This window comes from Pseudoliparis swirei, chromosome 17, assembly GCF_029220125.1.
Source record: "Pseudoliparis swirei isolate HS2019 ecotype Mariana Trench chromosome 17, NWPU_hadal_v1, whole genome shotgun sequence".
NCBI lineage: Eukaryota > Metazoa > Chordata > Actinopteri > Perciformes > Liparidae > Pseudoliparis > Pseudoliparis swirei.
This window is the reverse complement of record NC_079404.1, coordinates 6671979-6688158: the sequence shown is the minus strand read 5'-3', so window position 1 is coordinate 6688158 and position 16180 is coordinate 6671979. Positions and strand designations below refer to the sequence as shown.

The 16180-nt window shown below is 45.1% G+C and overlaps 2 protein-coding genes across 5 annotated transcripts in view; both read left to right on the top strand.

Moving 5' to 3' along the window:
• thada (THADA armadillo repeat containing) overlaps positions 1-7912 on the top strand; it is an 85501-nt gene extending 77589 nt beyond the window's left edge. For all 4 annotated transcript variants that reach the window (XM_056435253.1, XM_056435252.1, XM_056435254.1 and 1 more), the window contains 2 exons: positions 5905-6080; positions 7318-7912. In XM_056435253.1, coding sequence (XP_056291228.1) covers positions 5905-6080; positions 7318-7641 — 500 coding nt within the window. In that variant the 3' untranslated portion in view covers positions 7642-7912. The remainder of the gene's footprint in view (positions 1-5904; positions 6081-7317) is intronic.
• A 2594-nt stretch (positions 7913-10506) lies between these two features.
• Positions 10507-14185, top strand: zfp36l2 (zinc finger protein 36, C3H type-like 2). Its single transcript, XM_056435260.1, has 2 exons — positions 10507-10831; positions 11035-14185. Exons 1-2 carry the CDS (start codon positions 10742-10744, stop codon positions 12235-12237), a joined length of 1293 nt encoding a protein of 430 aa, XP_056291235.1. The 5' UTR covers positions 10507-10741; the 3' UTR covers positions 12238-14185.
• The last annotated feature ends 1995 nt before the right edge of the window (positions 14186-16180 follow it).

The window sequence follows — 16180 nt, the reverse complement described above, 5'->3', positions numbered from 1 at the left end:
TTAGAAACACGACAGTGAGCTCGGAGGAAATGTTGTTGCTTAGAGAGCTAGGGCACGAGTGCCTGACCATGTTTGGGAGAACATGTCTGAGTGTTAAGGTCAATTTCAAGACTTTATCTTAATGTTCAATACTTTACCTTAACGCAAGTGTTTTGTTGTTGTTTTTTTACAAGCTTGAGTGACACATGGTAAAGTTCTGGTCCGCCAAGGCAAAGTCTTGCATTTCATACCGTTTGGCTTGGTGACCTGCACAATATCTGAACTAGGAAATGGAAATGGGATCGCCTGCCATATGGTACTCAACACCAGAGGTGTGTGTGTGTGGGTGTGGGTGTGGGTGTGGGTGTGTGTGTGTGTGTGTGTGTGTGTGTGTGTGTGTGTGTGTGTGTGTGTGTGTGTGTGTGTGTGGGTGTGTGTGTGTGAGTGTGAGTGAGAGACCTGCAGGCCAGCTCGTCTACCCATTGTGTGTCTTTTATGACCTGGGTATCTGAGGGTGTCGGCTGCTTCAGATGGAGGCGACGACTCCTCGCCCTTTGATATGGAGGACAGGCAGGGATGTGGGAACACAGACGAGTTCTGCAGCACACACACACAACAACAAAAGCCAACCCACCCCTCCCCCAGGAAGGAAATCAATTTAAATATAATTGGATAGTTTTAACTCTCTTTAATTGTTAATAATAACAATAGGCCTGGCACTGTCTAATATATCAATCTTGAAGCATTCTTTCAAAATGTTGGCCAAATGTCTAAAATTACTTTGAGGCCTTCAGGACAGTGTTGTTTTTTGTGAGCGTCTTTTCCCCAAAGTTAACAGGATAAAAACAGATTTTATTTCATCATTAAGAAAGAGTAAGACCAATATTTGCGTTTTGATAAAGTGTGTGATTCACATAAAACACAACCTTGGATTTTAAGCCAGGTGAAATCCAAATAAATCTGTTTGGCGTGTGGGAGAGAAGTTTATTTCAGATTCACCCCAGGTTTGTCAAATTCTCTTCTGTATACTACAGTGGAGACATTGTCCTGGACAGGAAGAGAAAATCTAATTTAACCCCATCCCACCCTCCAACACCCAAATACCTCCAGGCTAATTGAGTCTGAAATCAAACCCCATTCACCCTCACTGGCCTTCCAGCACTGTGGCGGACTCATGGCAGGAACAGAGGGTTCGATTTATATATATATATATCTCTTGCTAGGAGGGATTTGGATCGGAAGGCAGTGTGTTAGAGGTCACTGATTATAATTGTCATTGGGAAGACAAAAGGGAAACAAAAGCAGAGCTTAAACCGTCAAGTTTTTTCAAATAATTCATGCAAGACATTTATCCTTCAAAACATGAAGTTGACATGGTGAGAAAAGCAGAGAATAAAAGTCACGTATGTTGGACATCAGTTATTGATCTTTGACCAATCAGGCCCGTATAAATCCAACCTTAAAGGGGAAATTATGCGCCTTTTTATTTGGATGTCGAATCAGGGTTGACGCTAAACGTGACCGATTAAACAAATTGCTTCAAATGATGACATTTAACATCAACACCACATCGAACGTGCAGAATGTTCCCCTTTGAATCGTCTTAGCCCGTATCAACCAACAGTGGCACTCATTCAAAGGTAACTCCTCCAAAATACCTTCTGAAATATCAACTTCCTGCTCTTTACTCCATGCCGTCTTATCGATTAACCGTGAAGTCAACTTTTTCCTTTTTTCTTTACCAGTTTAGTCAAAACATTTGATCGCATGTTTGCTGTCTGGTTGGTGTTTTTATAGGATCTGTTTGACCTGTGATGCCTCAAACTCTGAATCCTGTGTTCCCGTGAGAGAGTCTGCATCTGTTTGGCAGCCATTGACTTGGCATTTAATCCTTTGACCGAACGAACCATTGACTGTTTCATGACAATCGCTCCTCCATTATTCCTATGGTAATGCTCACCATTCACTGAGTTTCGTCCCGTTATTTTCATGGTAATGTTTCCTGATGCTGCTGCTGCGCTTGTTCTAGTTTTCCGTGCCGTTTTCTCGCCAAGCACCAGAGGAAGTCAAGGCCGTAAAGTGTGTGTTTTTGTTTCGCACTTCTCTATCTCACACCTCTGCTTCCTGGTTTCCCGGCTCCAGGAGTCTGAGGATGAAAGCGTGCTTCTTTAAGCTTTCGAGAAGGTCGACATTGTTGGGCGGACATTTGTTAGCTGTGTCATCCCAAGACATTTTTTCAGAAGCTAGGCAGTCTCCTCGACTGTATGGAATAAAGATGTGACGGGAGCAGAGAAGAGTCTGGTTTAGGGACCAGAAAAGGGGTCCGTCGGGATGACTTATGGGCCCCTAGCCCCGAACCCATATCCTTAAGACGTGGATGTCTGAGCATAGAAATGAACTTCCCAGTACTGTGGGCATGATGACACCAGCGAATGGAATAGTTTGGGGCGGGAAGCGCTTTCTCTCATTTCACTTGTCCTGACAGCTCGTCGAATCGCCCACCCCTTATTCCCTCCCCATCTTCCTCCCCCGCTCAATGGGACATCTGACACCCCCTCCCTCAGCTGCAAGGGCTCAGGGAGGATTTACTGAACAGCGAAGTCTCTTCACTCTCTTGATTTAATTCAGTGACTTAAATGACAGAGCAGTTGAGCGAACACAGGGGTGCGGTGGGGTGCGAGACTGCGATGTTCAAAAACTGTTGTACTTTTGGAGTTCATGATCAGGAACCTACAATTCCTACAACAATGAAACAAATAATATGGATTTGCTTCTTCTATCTTATTTTTTTTACTGTGGACTATTTTGAAGTCAACCTACACAATACTTTAGTGCAATACATTCAGATAAGGACAGAGAGGGAAGTTAATTGGTACAATGCAAGATATAATTGTAAGCTTTATTTTTGTGTGAGACGGCTTCTTTTTTCTTTTTTCTTGGAGATCTGACAGTAAAGAGATGATGAGAAATAATGAGTGAGTGTAGTAAGGCAGCAGGCGTCTTCTGTGAGATTCCCCACACCTCTAGACAAACACTGCATCACGCCTTCTTCTGTAGTTTTCATTAAAATTTGTTTGGGGGAATTAGCTATCAATGTTTCGAGCCTGAATCCACGTCGGGGCAAAAGAAACCTGTATATTTCTGTGTTGCACTTTCATACTACAAACCGTTCTGATTTTATACAGTGTATTGTATTACTGCACTGCAGTAATTGTAAGAGTGTGCTGTATTTACTGTTGGTATACCAATCATTGTACATGAGTGAAATGCTGACTTTGGAATGCCACTTATCACTTAAACTTATGAGCCAAAGCTAAGTTTGTGTTTGACACGATTCTAACTCGAGGGGCTTTTCCCTGACCCGACCACATGGTCCTCATCAGCAGATGTAATACCTGGCGAAACGTCCGACAGCTGTGCTGAATTTAGTGATCGGCCGAGCCCAACTGGAAAAAAACACAATAATTGCTGGCTCGCAAACATGATGATGAAGGACTTGTTATGGTTGTTGGAAATTTACATAGAAAGCAATTAAAATAAAAAAAATCTTAGTTCAGTTTAAGGTGAAGAAAAAGAAAGAAAGAATCTCAGAATGGTACAAATGTTGTACTGTTTCCACAAGTGGCACAAGGTTAGGTTTTCCCCTTACACCGAGCCCTTCCCAGCTCAAATGTACTAAAAGAGTGCCAGTGGATGGAGTGTGCGCCAGTGGATGCCAATTACACAGACGCACACACACACACACACACACGCACAGCCTCACCACATTGTACATGGCACCCATTCATCCACCAACTGGCACCGATATTGACGAGATTGTCTTACATAAACTCAAACAATATCTTAACAGGACTAAACTCATGCCAGCGCACAAACACACACACAAACACACGCACGCCAGCAACAAAGTGAAAGGCAATCCCCTTGAGAAACTGAGCATTTTGCGCCAAAAGCTTGCAGAGGGGGAAATCGTATTAAACGACGTGTGAAACCGCCGAAGAAAAGCAGATAGATTGAATGCAGCTAAAATGTCCTTTTATGTCCCTTTTCAAGTGTTCGCAAGGGGAGGGCAGGAGGGGGGGGGGGGCTGTAAAGGCTTGACATCAGAGCCTGGGCTGACTCAGAGAGAGAGAGGCGGCTTCTCGCTAAAGAAAGGAATTTGTCACTCATGCTCCTAAACTCTTAAATCTCCTCTAATGCGGCACAATCAGCAGTTTGTAATGTTCACAGAGCGGGTTTCCCTCGCCGCGAAGACTTCAGGCTCTGCTCTGATTTTACGCCTCCTCTCTAAAGAGGAAAAAGTGTGTGTGTGTGTGTGTGTGTGTGTGTGTGTGTGTGTGTGTGTGTGTGTGTGTGTGTGTGTGTGTGTGTGTGTGTGTGTGTGTGTGTGTGTGTGTGTGTGTGTGTGTGTGTGTGTGTGTGTGTGTGTGTGTGTGTGTGTGTGTGTGTGTGTGTGTGTGTGTGTGTGTGTGTGTGTGTGTTGATCTGGGCTCTGTTTACCAGGGCTCCCTCCTCTCTTCCCATAGTGGTCGTGTCTTTGGCTAGCCCTTTGAAGTTTCTGGTGTTAGTGACAAGGTGGAAGAACAACACACACTCAAACAACCTCTGGAGTCGTTAAATGGAGGCATGCGACGTGTTTTTCCGTTGTAAGTGTGTGTCCTCGCACTTCCTCGGCTCTCGTATAGAACACTGCGAGCGTGTTCTCGGGCCTCCAAATATGTGCAGCGGCATTATGGCAACAGGGCTACGAAAATAGCTTTCTTCAACAACAAAAAAACATAATTAATTCAGTCGCTAAATGTAAAAAAACCACGTGAACGTCATACTTACACATTAATCCCGGCATCCATTCATTAGTGCGTCAACAGGAAATACGCATGTTGCATATTGGTTCAGCTCGTAGGATCCTTCTGAATCCACTTACATACGCTGATTGTTGAACTAAAATTATCTTCATGCAGGTGCTCAGTAATCTGATCTATATTTTTGCAATTTATATTTATTTATTTATTTCCCGCCGATCCACCTCTTGGAAGCCCAGCAAAGGTATTGTGCACCAACCCGAGTTTCAATTTGGGAAATAAAAATATTCTTTTGGCTCACATCCAGTAACCAGCCTAAGAATTTTTAAGAAGAGTCATACTAATACTATTGATGAATATACTATCAAGATAAAAAAGTTTATACTTAGCCGAGTCATTGCTAAGATGTAAGGATATCGTGTGTGTGTACAGGTTGTAAAGCCCTCTGAGGCAAATTTGCGATTTTGGGCTCTACAAAATATATTTAATTGAATGTTTCGCGAGAACTGAAGTATTATTGGTGCACCCTGATGTAAGTCACTCGTTGTTCCAACTATCTTGTACGTACTAAGAACTAAAGAAAGACTGCGTCTACATTTGCGTCGTTGTGGTTTTTAACCTGTTTTTAAGGCAGCAATGTGCTTCTTGTGCTCGTCTGCTGTAAACAAAGAAAGAAGGAAAGAAGAAGCAACACAAAGATGTATTTTCTTTCCACATTTTGTCCCAGTTCTGAACTCTGCATCTTCCTCAGTTCTTAACATTTTGCGGTTTCATTTATCTTTCTCTGTTGCATCCCTGCCCTCTTACCTCATTATGAGCTTTAGCACCACCTTAGATCCCAGAGCAGAAGTCCTCGCGTCACTCCGAAGCTGAACTTCAGACCAAAGGTCAAACGAGCCAGAAGTCCAACCACCACTTAGCTGACACCTCATGACAACAGAAGCCGACTACGGGTGGGAAAACTCCACAGTCACACGCACCCCATACACACTCGCTGTCGGTGATCGCTGCCAAAGATGCTCTTTGAACACGCTTGTTTAGACTGTTGCCTCGCGTGTCTCAAACGTTTATCCACCGTTTAGACGTGGCACAAACTTGTGTTCTTTCTCATCTGCCCCTCCAGATGTGACCGGTGCGTTGGTATGTCCTCCCGTGGCCCTGGACGCGGGCGTGGGGCTCCTGTGTCGCCTCTTCCATACGTGGGGCCAGGCGGCGGCGGGTGTCCTCGCTCTGACGGAGTGGCTTCTGGGAGACAAAGAAGCCGGCGAGGAGGCGGTTGCGGACGACGCCCCTGTTCCGGTGAGAAGCCGCTTGCGTGGCCTTCGAGGGCAACGTCGCCTCGACGACCTCGACTGACATCGCAAAGAGTGCACCGGAACACCGCGATGATGGCGGGCGACCATGAAGGGCTGCCACCGCTCCATTTGACGTGGCTGCACCCCGGGGCGAAAGAAAGAGGACATTATGCACCGAGTGGCACTTGGCCTGGGATTCGGGGTTGGTCTAAACTCCACGTCTGTGGGGATTACAGGGTCGGAAGGCACTTTATTTTATTTTCCTCAGCCCTCGTTTTATTCTGCTCACAGCAGTGCAGTCGTCAAAATGACTGAGAGCTTTGAGTCGCCATGGTTTCTGCTCTCTAGCCACTCGTTTTGTCTCTGGTTTCTACGCAAGAATTTCTACTCGAGGCGCCGCTGGCAAACAACTGGGAGGCCATTTAAAGTGACAGCGAGCATAGTTACAGATAATTGTGACTTGTTGCATGAATATCTTCAGCTGTAAGTTGCTGTCGTCTTAAAGCTGCTTTGGTTCATGTTTTTATACAAAATATGGGTCATGTGGTGTGTGTGCACATGTTTATTTTGGCATGTTTTTAAGTATTGCAATAGAGAAGCTGTATGGAAGCAGCAAACTTCGATGAAACTGCAAAAAAAAAGGGCATGTTTTGAAAACGCTTTGCCGGAAAAATTCCGATGTTGGGGACATTTGACTCATGACTGTCCAGCTGTTTCTTCTGTCAGGGTCTTCCCTGATATTCCCATCAGGGGAACATTTTTGTCTTCATCTCATTGGCTAAAACTCGTCGATATGAAAGAACAATTACAACTAGCACAAATTTAATCTAATTCAAATGTTATGCCGTTTTGTTTCTTGTACGTAACTTTTCCTCTTCTGATTATAGCTATACGTAGCATGTAGCGCCAACATCAGACCAAACTACACTGTATCTAAATAAGTCTGCTCTGACCAAATAATCGACATTTCAAAAATTTGGTTTGAAATCAGCTTTACATTTGAATGGAAACACGACCGTCACCTCAGTTCTGTTTTTGATCTCCACGTTTTGGTGAACAACTACAAACAAATGCATGTTGCTCTCCGCCTGTTTGATGTATACATGGTTGTTTGCTAAAATTCTTGTCATATCCAATCCATAATTGTTTTGTTTACAGCTTGTTCTGTTGCCAACGTGGCCACACAAAAAAAACTACAAAGACCACTGAATTAACCAGACTCCCATTTTGCTTGTTACCAGGACGAAGAGGATTTCCTGTTCGAGAAGGGGGATCTAAATCTGTGGGCTGAGCCGGTCCAGTGGCTGAAGCTGCTTCACAGACACATCAGCGCCCTCGTCCCGGCCGCCAAGCAGACCGGGGACTCGGGGATCGCGGGGCCGGACCGGGTCCGACAAATCGGTGTGCTGGTGACTCGGGCCCGAGCCCAGGCCCTCAGCGCCCAGCGGGCCCTGGACTGCCTCCCGACCCTGCCTCAGTTCTCCTCCCCCATGGAGCATGCCCGGCTGGTGCTGCGGCACCAAAGGACCACTCTGGCTCTAGATGTGCTGGAGAGGCTGAGGTAGCGGTGTTTGGCTTTTTCATTTGATTATTTTAGGGTACGAATTTAGTTAAGTCAAGGTTCTTAATATTGAAATGGAAGAAAAGTACCAGATAAATGCTTCAATGAACCAACGAATGAAGGAAACCTGATTAATTTGTATTTCTACTCTTTCCTTGTCTCCCACTTTGTCTTGCATAAGTTCATTGATTATCAAATGTGTTTTACATTTTTAGGTTTACCGTTTCTCGATGTCATCTTTTTTTTAAATAAACATTGTGTCTAACAATACTGCACTTTTGATTCCCAAGTCCTATTTGTTTTCCTTACTGCATGTGTGAACACCGTTTGAGTGTGCATTGGGGAAGCCATAACAACAACAACTCGCCGGAGCTCAGGCTTCTGTGCTACTTTCAGAGTATGTGTGTGTGTGTGGGGGGGAATGCGTCACATGTCACACGTCACACCCAACAAAATCCCTTCCAACAGTCTCAGCATTAAGCACACGGATACGTTCCGCTTCCTCCATGTCCATCAGGGATGTATAGGGTCGGCAACAAAAACAACGTACAACCAATGGCGTGGTTGTGCGCCACAGGATTGTGAAGGCCTACTCTTCTCTTGACACGTCACCAAAGTTGTGTTCCAGACTTCTACTGTATACAAGGTGTTATTTTCCGCCGATATTTCATTTACTACACGGACTGGGACTGGGTTTTATTTGTCCCTCTACTTTTCCTGGATATGTAATTAGGAGGACTGCACAATGGACTACTGTCCGCTGTGTGTGTGTGTGTTGCCCTCTAATACAGCTGGATCCTTCTACCTCCCTGGTAACCATGTTCCCTGTAACAGTAAAATGTACGTAATGTTTTGGAACAGCTCAACATCCCCCAATAACAAAAAAACAAACGGATAGAAAAACCCAGCCGTGGGATGGTTGTGGACATGAGGAAATGTTCAAGGGATTTCTCAGGAGCCTCGCCGTGTCTGTCCTTCACATAAACTATTTATTACAACTTGCAAAGCGCAAATAGTCCTGGGGCAGCCCTCAAACTAATTTTAGGGTTGGTAGTAGTAGATTTCAGCCTTATGTCACTTGTTTTTCGCTGGTTGCTATTTCCCTTCCCACTCTTCCAATATGATCTCATATATAAAAGGCTCAACGTTGTTGCAGAAACCGTCCGTTTCTGGTTATGTGTGTCGCACAGCATCTTTTTTTACACCTTCCTGTCTCGTTGGAGCGCTGATATATAAAGTCCCTTCCTGTGCTGCTCACACTGCAATCTTTCCACTGTGGTTTTTAACTTGACATAACTCCAAGAACGCAACGGAGTAGTTCGACATTTTCATGTGAACATTATGCCATCCTGAGAAGGTTACGTCACGCTGAGACAGGGGCAGCTTATTGTGACTGCACTGCACTCATTGACTTCAGAAGAGGGGGCTAGTGGGAGGGACTGTAGCGATTGGTTATGTTTAGGTTAAATTACCAAAAACATCCCTAAACATAGAATAGAATATACACTTTTATTAATCCCCAAGGGGAAATTAGTTCTCTCTACACCCATCCCTTAGTTATTGAGGGCAGCGTGAAGCGGCGCCCGAGGAAGCAGGGGGGGCAGTGCCTTGCCCAAGGACACAGACGACCAACCACTGGGGAGAGCGGGATCGAACCCACAAACCCACGGTTGCAGGGACGGCCTCTTACCCCATACTCAAGGGGAAATTAGTCTCATTTAACCCCATCCTAGTTTATTATGGAGCAGTGTGAAGTGAAAGCGCCGGAGGAAAACTGGGGTTCAGTGCTGCCTCATGACACTTTACTTGAAACTAATGGGGAGAGCGGGGATCGAACCCACAACCCTGCGGTTGCAGGACGGCCCTCTTACCCCACTGAGCTAAAGCCGCCCTGTCTGGAGCTCTACTCAAAAAAAAATTGACATCAAAAAGACCCTTTCTCTACCATAAGTGTGACAACTAAATGGGATCTGAATAGGCCTTGAAATTGTGATCCCACTCCGCCCAGCAGGGGGCGCCCCAGTCTTTTCCCCCCGCGCAGTTCTCACGTTGTCCTCATGGGGGCAGTGTTGCTCTTCGGCGCCACATTGAAAACACACATTCCTCCAGTCTGGGCTGAGATTGGTGCTTGTACTCAAATAGGGGCCACAAATATTTAACCAAAGCAAAAACGCGTTGGGTTAGAAGGATTCTGCGTGTTCGTCGGGAGTGATTTGTAATCTCGAGGTGTCAAACATATTGTTTACTTTTGAGACGATACAATAAAGTAGGTCGTGTGAGCCCGGTGGGCATGAACATGTGTAGTGGAACAGGATGCTTGTTGCGCCTTGGAAGTCGATTATGCAACCGGGTTCCTGCTAAAATGTTTGATCTCTCTCTCTCTCTCTCTCTCTCTCTCTCTCTCTCTCTCTCTCTCTCTCTCTCTCTCTCTCTCTCTCTCTCTCTCTCTCTCTCTCTCTCTCTCTCTCTCTCTCTCTCTCTCTCTCTCTCTCATATTGGAGATGGGTTGCCTTGTCACTAGTTTCTTTTCAACGTGCAACTCAGGTGGGAATGTGTGTGCGGTTAATGTTCCTGGAGAACCGCTAGCATGTCGAGGAGTAATATGTTTCTACATTCTTTATCAGCGAGTAAACCCAACAAAAGAAAAGCAAATCCAAATTCCACAAAATTGGTTGTGTGGTTAAAAAGTGTAGAGGAGGGAGGTTTTCTGGGTTGGATTTCAAGGCGTGGTGTTGGAGAATAGGCGGCCAACCAGTGAATGGAAGTTTTCTCCGGGAGGAGGGCAGTAGGCGGCTCCTTTCAAAACTTTGACTTCAGTTTGCCCCTCCCTGGCCAGCACCAGGCATTTATACCCATGCTTAAGGTTTGAGCGCACAGTGCAGCACTCTGGCTCAGCGCTTCTCGAGGGGGGACATAAAGCCACCTACGACTCAACAACACAAAACCTACCCCCCACCATCACCACAGCACCCATTTTGTTCTCTCTCCTCCTTCTTCTGCGGACTTAAACTGCTCAAACTTTTAAAAGCCACTTTTCCTTAAACCAAAACCAGTCGTGGCACGAACTAAAGCACGTCGCGTTCAAGGATCCTCGTCGGTCCTCTATGAAAGAGGGAGTGCAGCAGAAAACTTGGGGAAACGAGATGTCTGCGACCGTCTTGTCTGCGTTCTACGACATGGAAATGCTTTACAAGGTAAAAGTTTGACAAGATATGGAAGTTTTTGCATTAAGTGTGCAGCGCTAACATGAGCTGAACGAGCACGCTCCGACTTCTAAGCATGCAACAAGTTGTCACGTTGCAGGCAAATGCCGCCTTAAACGTACCATGTGGTCCACATATTAAGTAAACTGTGTTCCAGACGTGCATCCTTAACTCGTGTGTTTTCTCTCCTACAGCAAGATAAAAGCTTGAACATGAACGCTCTCCATATCAACAGCATGCTGGACAAGAAGGCGGTGGGGGCTCCGGTAACTACTCCGGGCTCTGGTGGCCCCTTCACGTCGGGATTTTTCCGCAGAAATTCGACCAGCGACTTGGAGGCGTTGAACAACGGCAACCAGTACTCGATGGGCTCCTTCGGCAGTCTGAAAGAGAACACGCCAGGCAGCAACAGCAGCGCCACGGCCCTTATGAACAAGGAGAACAAGTTCCGCGACCGCGCTTACAGCGACAACGGAGACCGAGGCGTGTTGCAGCAGAAGCCCGGCTCTCAGATCAACTCCACCCGCTACAAGACCGAGCTCTGTCGGCCCTTCGAGGAGAACGGGTCGTGCAAGTACGGGGAGAAATGTCAGTTCGCTCACGGCTACCACGAGTTGAGGAGCTTGTCCCGCCACCCGAAGTACAAAACCGAGCCGTGCCGCACCTTCCACACCATTGGTTTCTGTCCGTACGGTCCCCGGTGTCACTTTATCCACAACGCCGACGAGCGCCGGCCGTCTCCCGCCGCCAACGCTAACATGCAGGCGGGGGAGTCCAGGTCGCCTCGCGAGCTGTGCGGCTACAGCCAGAGGGAGATCCTGCCGCAGCAGCCTGGCTACACCCAGAGGGACAGACCAAAGCTTCACCACAGCCTCAGCTTCTCCGGCTTCTCCACCCACCACGGACTCGAGTCTCCCCTGCTCGACAGCCCCATGTCCCGGACTCCGCCGCCGCCCACCACCACCACCTCCTCCTGCACCTCCACGTCAAGCTTCTACGAGGACGTGCTCTCTCCCAACTCCATGTCCTGCATCAACAGTGCATTCAACTTTGCCGGACAGGACTTAAAAGCCTTACTGGCCCCACTGGCTGTGCACACCCCGAACGGGTACGTCAACAACCTCTCCACCAGTGCCTACTATGGGAACATGCAGAGCAGCGCGTGCCCGCCCTCCCCTCCGACGTACAACATGAGCCACTTGCAGGCGCTGCGCCGCCTCAACGAGTCGCCGGTGTTCGAGCCTCCTCCCAGCCCGCAAGACTCGCTCTCTGACCGGGAGAGCTATGCGAGCGGGTCTCTCAGCTCTTCCGGGAGTCTCAGCGGTTCCGAGTCCCCGAGTCTGGACGCTGCAAGGCGTCTGCCAATCTTCAGCAGGCTGTCGATTTCAGATGACTAATAGTTTTGTTTTAGTTTTTTTTCACATGGATTTATGGACTGGTCAGGCAGGGTCGTTTGAGGAGCCACGGGTGTTCAGTGAGTGAGGTAGACTGTCTTTAAAGAAGAGGATCCCGATTAAGCCCCCCCCCCCTTTGCCTGGGACCTCTACCCCCATTTCAACAGCAACCATCCTGCCGAAGTGCCTTTTGAGTAAGACACTGAATCCCTACCAGCTCCAGGGGAGCTGACCCTCCTCTGACCTCCCTGGAGGGGGGCCAGAGCAGAGAAGTTCACCCACAGGGATCAATAAAGCATCAAACATTTAAGTGTCCTTGACCTGGCATTAGTTTAGTTGTTTTCCCTCTCTTTGTATGTTATATAGCTGTATTAAAACTTAGATAGAAAACAGAAGGCATTCCATCAGTGCCTTGCCCAAGGGCTTCATGGCAGCCCCCCCCTCTCCTTTTTTTGCTCTATCTGGCAAGCCACACTTTTCCTGGGATTAGATGTGTGGGTTAACATGACTTGACTAGAACAAGAGACAGTAAGCGATTTCACATTTCCTCTCATCCTGCCAAGAATATGCCTTTTTATTAAAGTGTGTTTTCTTTTTCTTCTCTGAAAGCTTCAACTTCCATTCCAGACAGTCTTCTGCTAGCGCCACCCAGTGGTTCGTTTGTTTGTTCTAGTTCATTGCTTGGATAAAAAGTACTCTTGAATTGGGTTTGTTTGGGGAAATCACTGCTGATGGTTGAATATATTTTTTTTTAGCTGTTTTTTGAGTGATATACATAGCTGTGCATAACTGGCTATGGACTATTTAACTTATTTATTATCTTGTGAAAAAAGTATAGGCTACATTGGTAATTTGTGTCCATACTGTATTTATCAAGTATGATGAAGCAATAGATCTATATTCTTTTATGTTTAAATTATGGTCGCCATTATTAATCTGCATAAAGTGGAGTGTATGTTCTTTTCACATTAATATATATATTTTCGTTTTTTCCCTCCTTTTTTTGTAACTTCACTCGGTTATCTTTATTGTAAATGAGTAAAAAAATCTTAATTTAAGAGAACGTATGATATTTATTTCATTAATTTTGTTTCCTTGTTTACGTTTATTAAAAAAAAAAAAGTTTGCGTGATTGCTGTTTGCTCCTGAGGTTGTCAGTGCTGTGGAAGGCTTTTTTTATTTTTTAGAGGATCCCTATTTAGATGTTTCCGTAGAATGTATAAACAATGTGGTTGTACAGACCGTCCAAACCTTACTTTTTGTCGTTCTAGGCCAGACTTCAGTGACAAAGAACCCAAGTCAATAAATTAACCAAAAAGTATTTTTTATTTTTTCCCCCCTCTGTTTGCACGAGGTCACACTGTGATTCCAGCCACGTGCGAAAGAATGTAGCAATCCCTTGTGCCCCAGTATTATTGTGTAGTCCCTACATGGGGTTCACCATCTTGACATGCCTTAAAATTAACCAAATAAAGTATTTTTCCTACATGGCATCTTTTTACACCGTTTAAACTGAATGTAGTGTTGGATTCTGAATATCTTCTTTTTTTGTGTGGTTTGTTGCCCCTCAGACCAGACCCTCTGACAAAAACAACTGCAACCCTTCTAAATACCCGTTCCTCTTATGAGATTTCCCTTTGTTCTCTTTTTAAATTTTTAAATTTTTTTTAATCTAGTGTAGAGTCTTGAGTTTGCTGGAGAGGGAAGTGGATGAATTTGTTTGGTTTTGTACATAGTAGGTACAGGGGGATGCGCACTATGTACTTTTGACTACTTGATCAGAAGTAAAGCTTTTTGAATGTAAAAAAACGGATTAAAAAAAAGACGACGTTGTGGTATTTCTTTTGGGGAGTCAGTTCACTACAAATTGATTGTGAGTCTGTTAACGTTATACTGTACATTTTATTTTGTAGTTCTCCCAATAAAAATCATTTAAAAAATCAAGAACAAATCTTCAGGCTATGATTTCCTGCTGCAGCTGTTGGGGCCAAGATATCCGGACAGAAAACCCAAATTGCTCTGATCCCGTTCCTCACAGCAAACCCATCAGAGGTGACAGACCAGCTCTCCTCCGGTGGAAGAAAAAAAAGCCAGGAGGAACAGTGTGTCATGGGCTCAGAGGAACCCCATCTGTCTTGTGGCACTACTTGGAATGGGGCCCGTCCTCAGCATACGGTATAAACGCACTGGCTGAATAGACTACGGAGTATTACATCATCTGTGATGTTCTGCTGTAAACAGGTTGATGCGTCTGCACCATCTGAGGAAATGAAACGTGGAATTTAAAAATAGAAATTGTTTAGGAGCCCAGATCCACTGAAAAGTCCGTTGAATGTGTCAGTTGTTCTGGAGTGTTGCTTTTCATAGGTGGTGGTCGGGTGGGGCACAGTGACTATGACAAGCCTCAGGGAGAGCAAAACACTGTTTTTTATCATACATTTGATTCAGAAAATGTTTGAATACATTGTTGGAAAAAGTTCAGATTGAAACCACCCTGGAGATAGTGTTGGGTGTACCAACAGTCAAATGTATATTGTAACTTAATATTTACCAAAATATGTAAAAAGGACTTTTCTACCAACAATAACATCTTTTCTAAACTATCATCCCCACAATAGAGAACAATACTTTTGGCTTTGATATGTGTTCTTCTAGGTCTTGGTGATCCCCCCTGATCAAACAAATAAACATTGTCACCAACACAGATCAAACGCCACTCTGCTGGGGAAAAGCAGAACCACTCGGCGAAGACGGAGACCATGCCACAGTAAAATGGAATGTTTTCTCAAAAAGTTTCAAATTCCTCTTTGTGACCTTAGGATAATAAACCTTTAACTTGGTTTGTGACTATCATCCTTTTATTAATATAACTTCATTCTAAAGTGCATTACAAACTGTCTTCAAATTAGCATGTATACATGTCACGCAGAGCTGCAAATGAAACCCTCAAAAACGCCCCCAAATGTGGGGGAGACTCGAGGCTTTCTGCCGAACGTGAACACGAACTCTCACAAAGACAAACAAACCCGCAGGAGAGTTGTTGCCCCAATCTCAATCTTCACACCCACTGACTCACAGAATGAGAGGAGTCTGGAAGATATTCAATCCAGGTAGTATAAAGTACAAGGTTAATGTGGATAATAATATTAATAATAATATTTTTGACTGTTGCAGCGTATTGTCCCATTCGTATTTACACCCTTTCAAGCCCTCATACTCAACCCCTTAACACTTAACAGGTGACGTCAGTAAGTCCCTGAGGGTTCAGTATTAAGGCCCTCGGGGGACATTGGGATTACACACGTGGGATGTAAACCGTTGGCTGAAGTCCACTTGGGGCAAATAAAGTCATAACATGTCAAAATGCAAGTCAAAAAAGGGATAAAGTCAAACAATGAATTATCTTTCATTTATATTTGATATTGTTTTTGATTAATTATGATAATACAACTCAGCTTGTATGAAAGTGTGCTATTAACCGATTTATAAAATATATCTGTAGTCTATGGAATACCTCAAAGAGATAGACACACACACACGTCGTTCTAACACATTTTCACAGGAGTTGAGTAATTAAAACAATCAGCCATTAATCTATAAATAATCAATCTGTTGTCTTTAGAATTGGCAGAAACTCAGACCTAAAAAAGTAGAAATGTAAATACTCAAGTGAAGTACCTCAAAATCATACTGATTATATTAAGTACATGTCTTGAATTATTGACATGAGATGAAGGAGGGAATGATGACACGAAGCCGTGTGTCGTATTGTGTGATTGCTCCAGCTGTCGATGAGCCTCGATCCCATCCTCGATGCCGCTTCACTGATTGATCTTTCACAGTGAACTTTCCAGAACGCCGCTATGGCGAGCCATATCGCCGCTCTCCGAGGTCAGACGGGCCGAGATGGATGGGTCCGTCTGGGAACTCCACACCAGACATTGAC

Bases quoted from the DNA above. Each gene is read 5' to 3' on its own strand.
- zfp36l2 (XM_056435260.1), top strand. From the start codon at position 10,742: ATGAAAGAGGGAGTGCAGCAGAAAACTTGGGGAAACGAGATGTCTGCG. The intron at 10,832-11,034 runs GTAAAAGTTTGA...TCTCTCCTACAG, and splicing joins ACATGGAAATGCTTTACAAG to CAAGATAAAAGCTTGAACAT.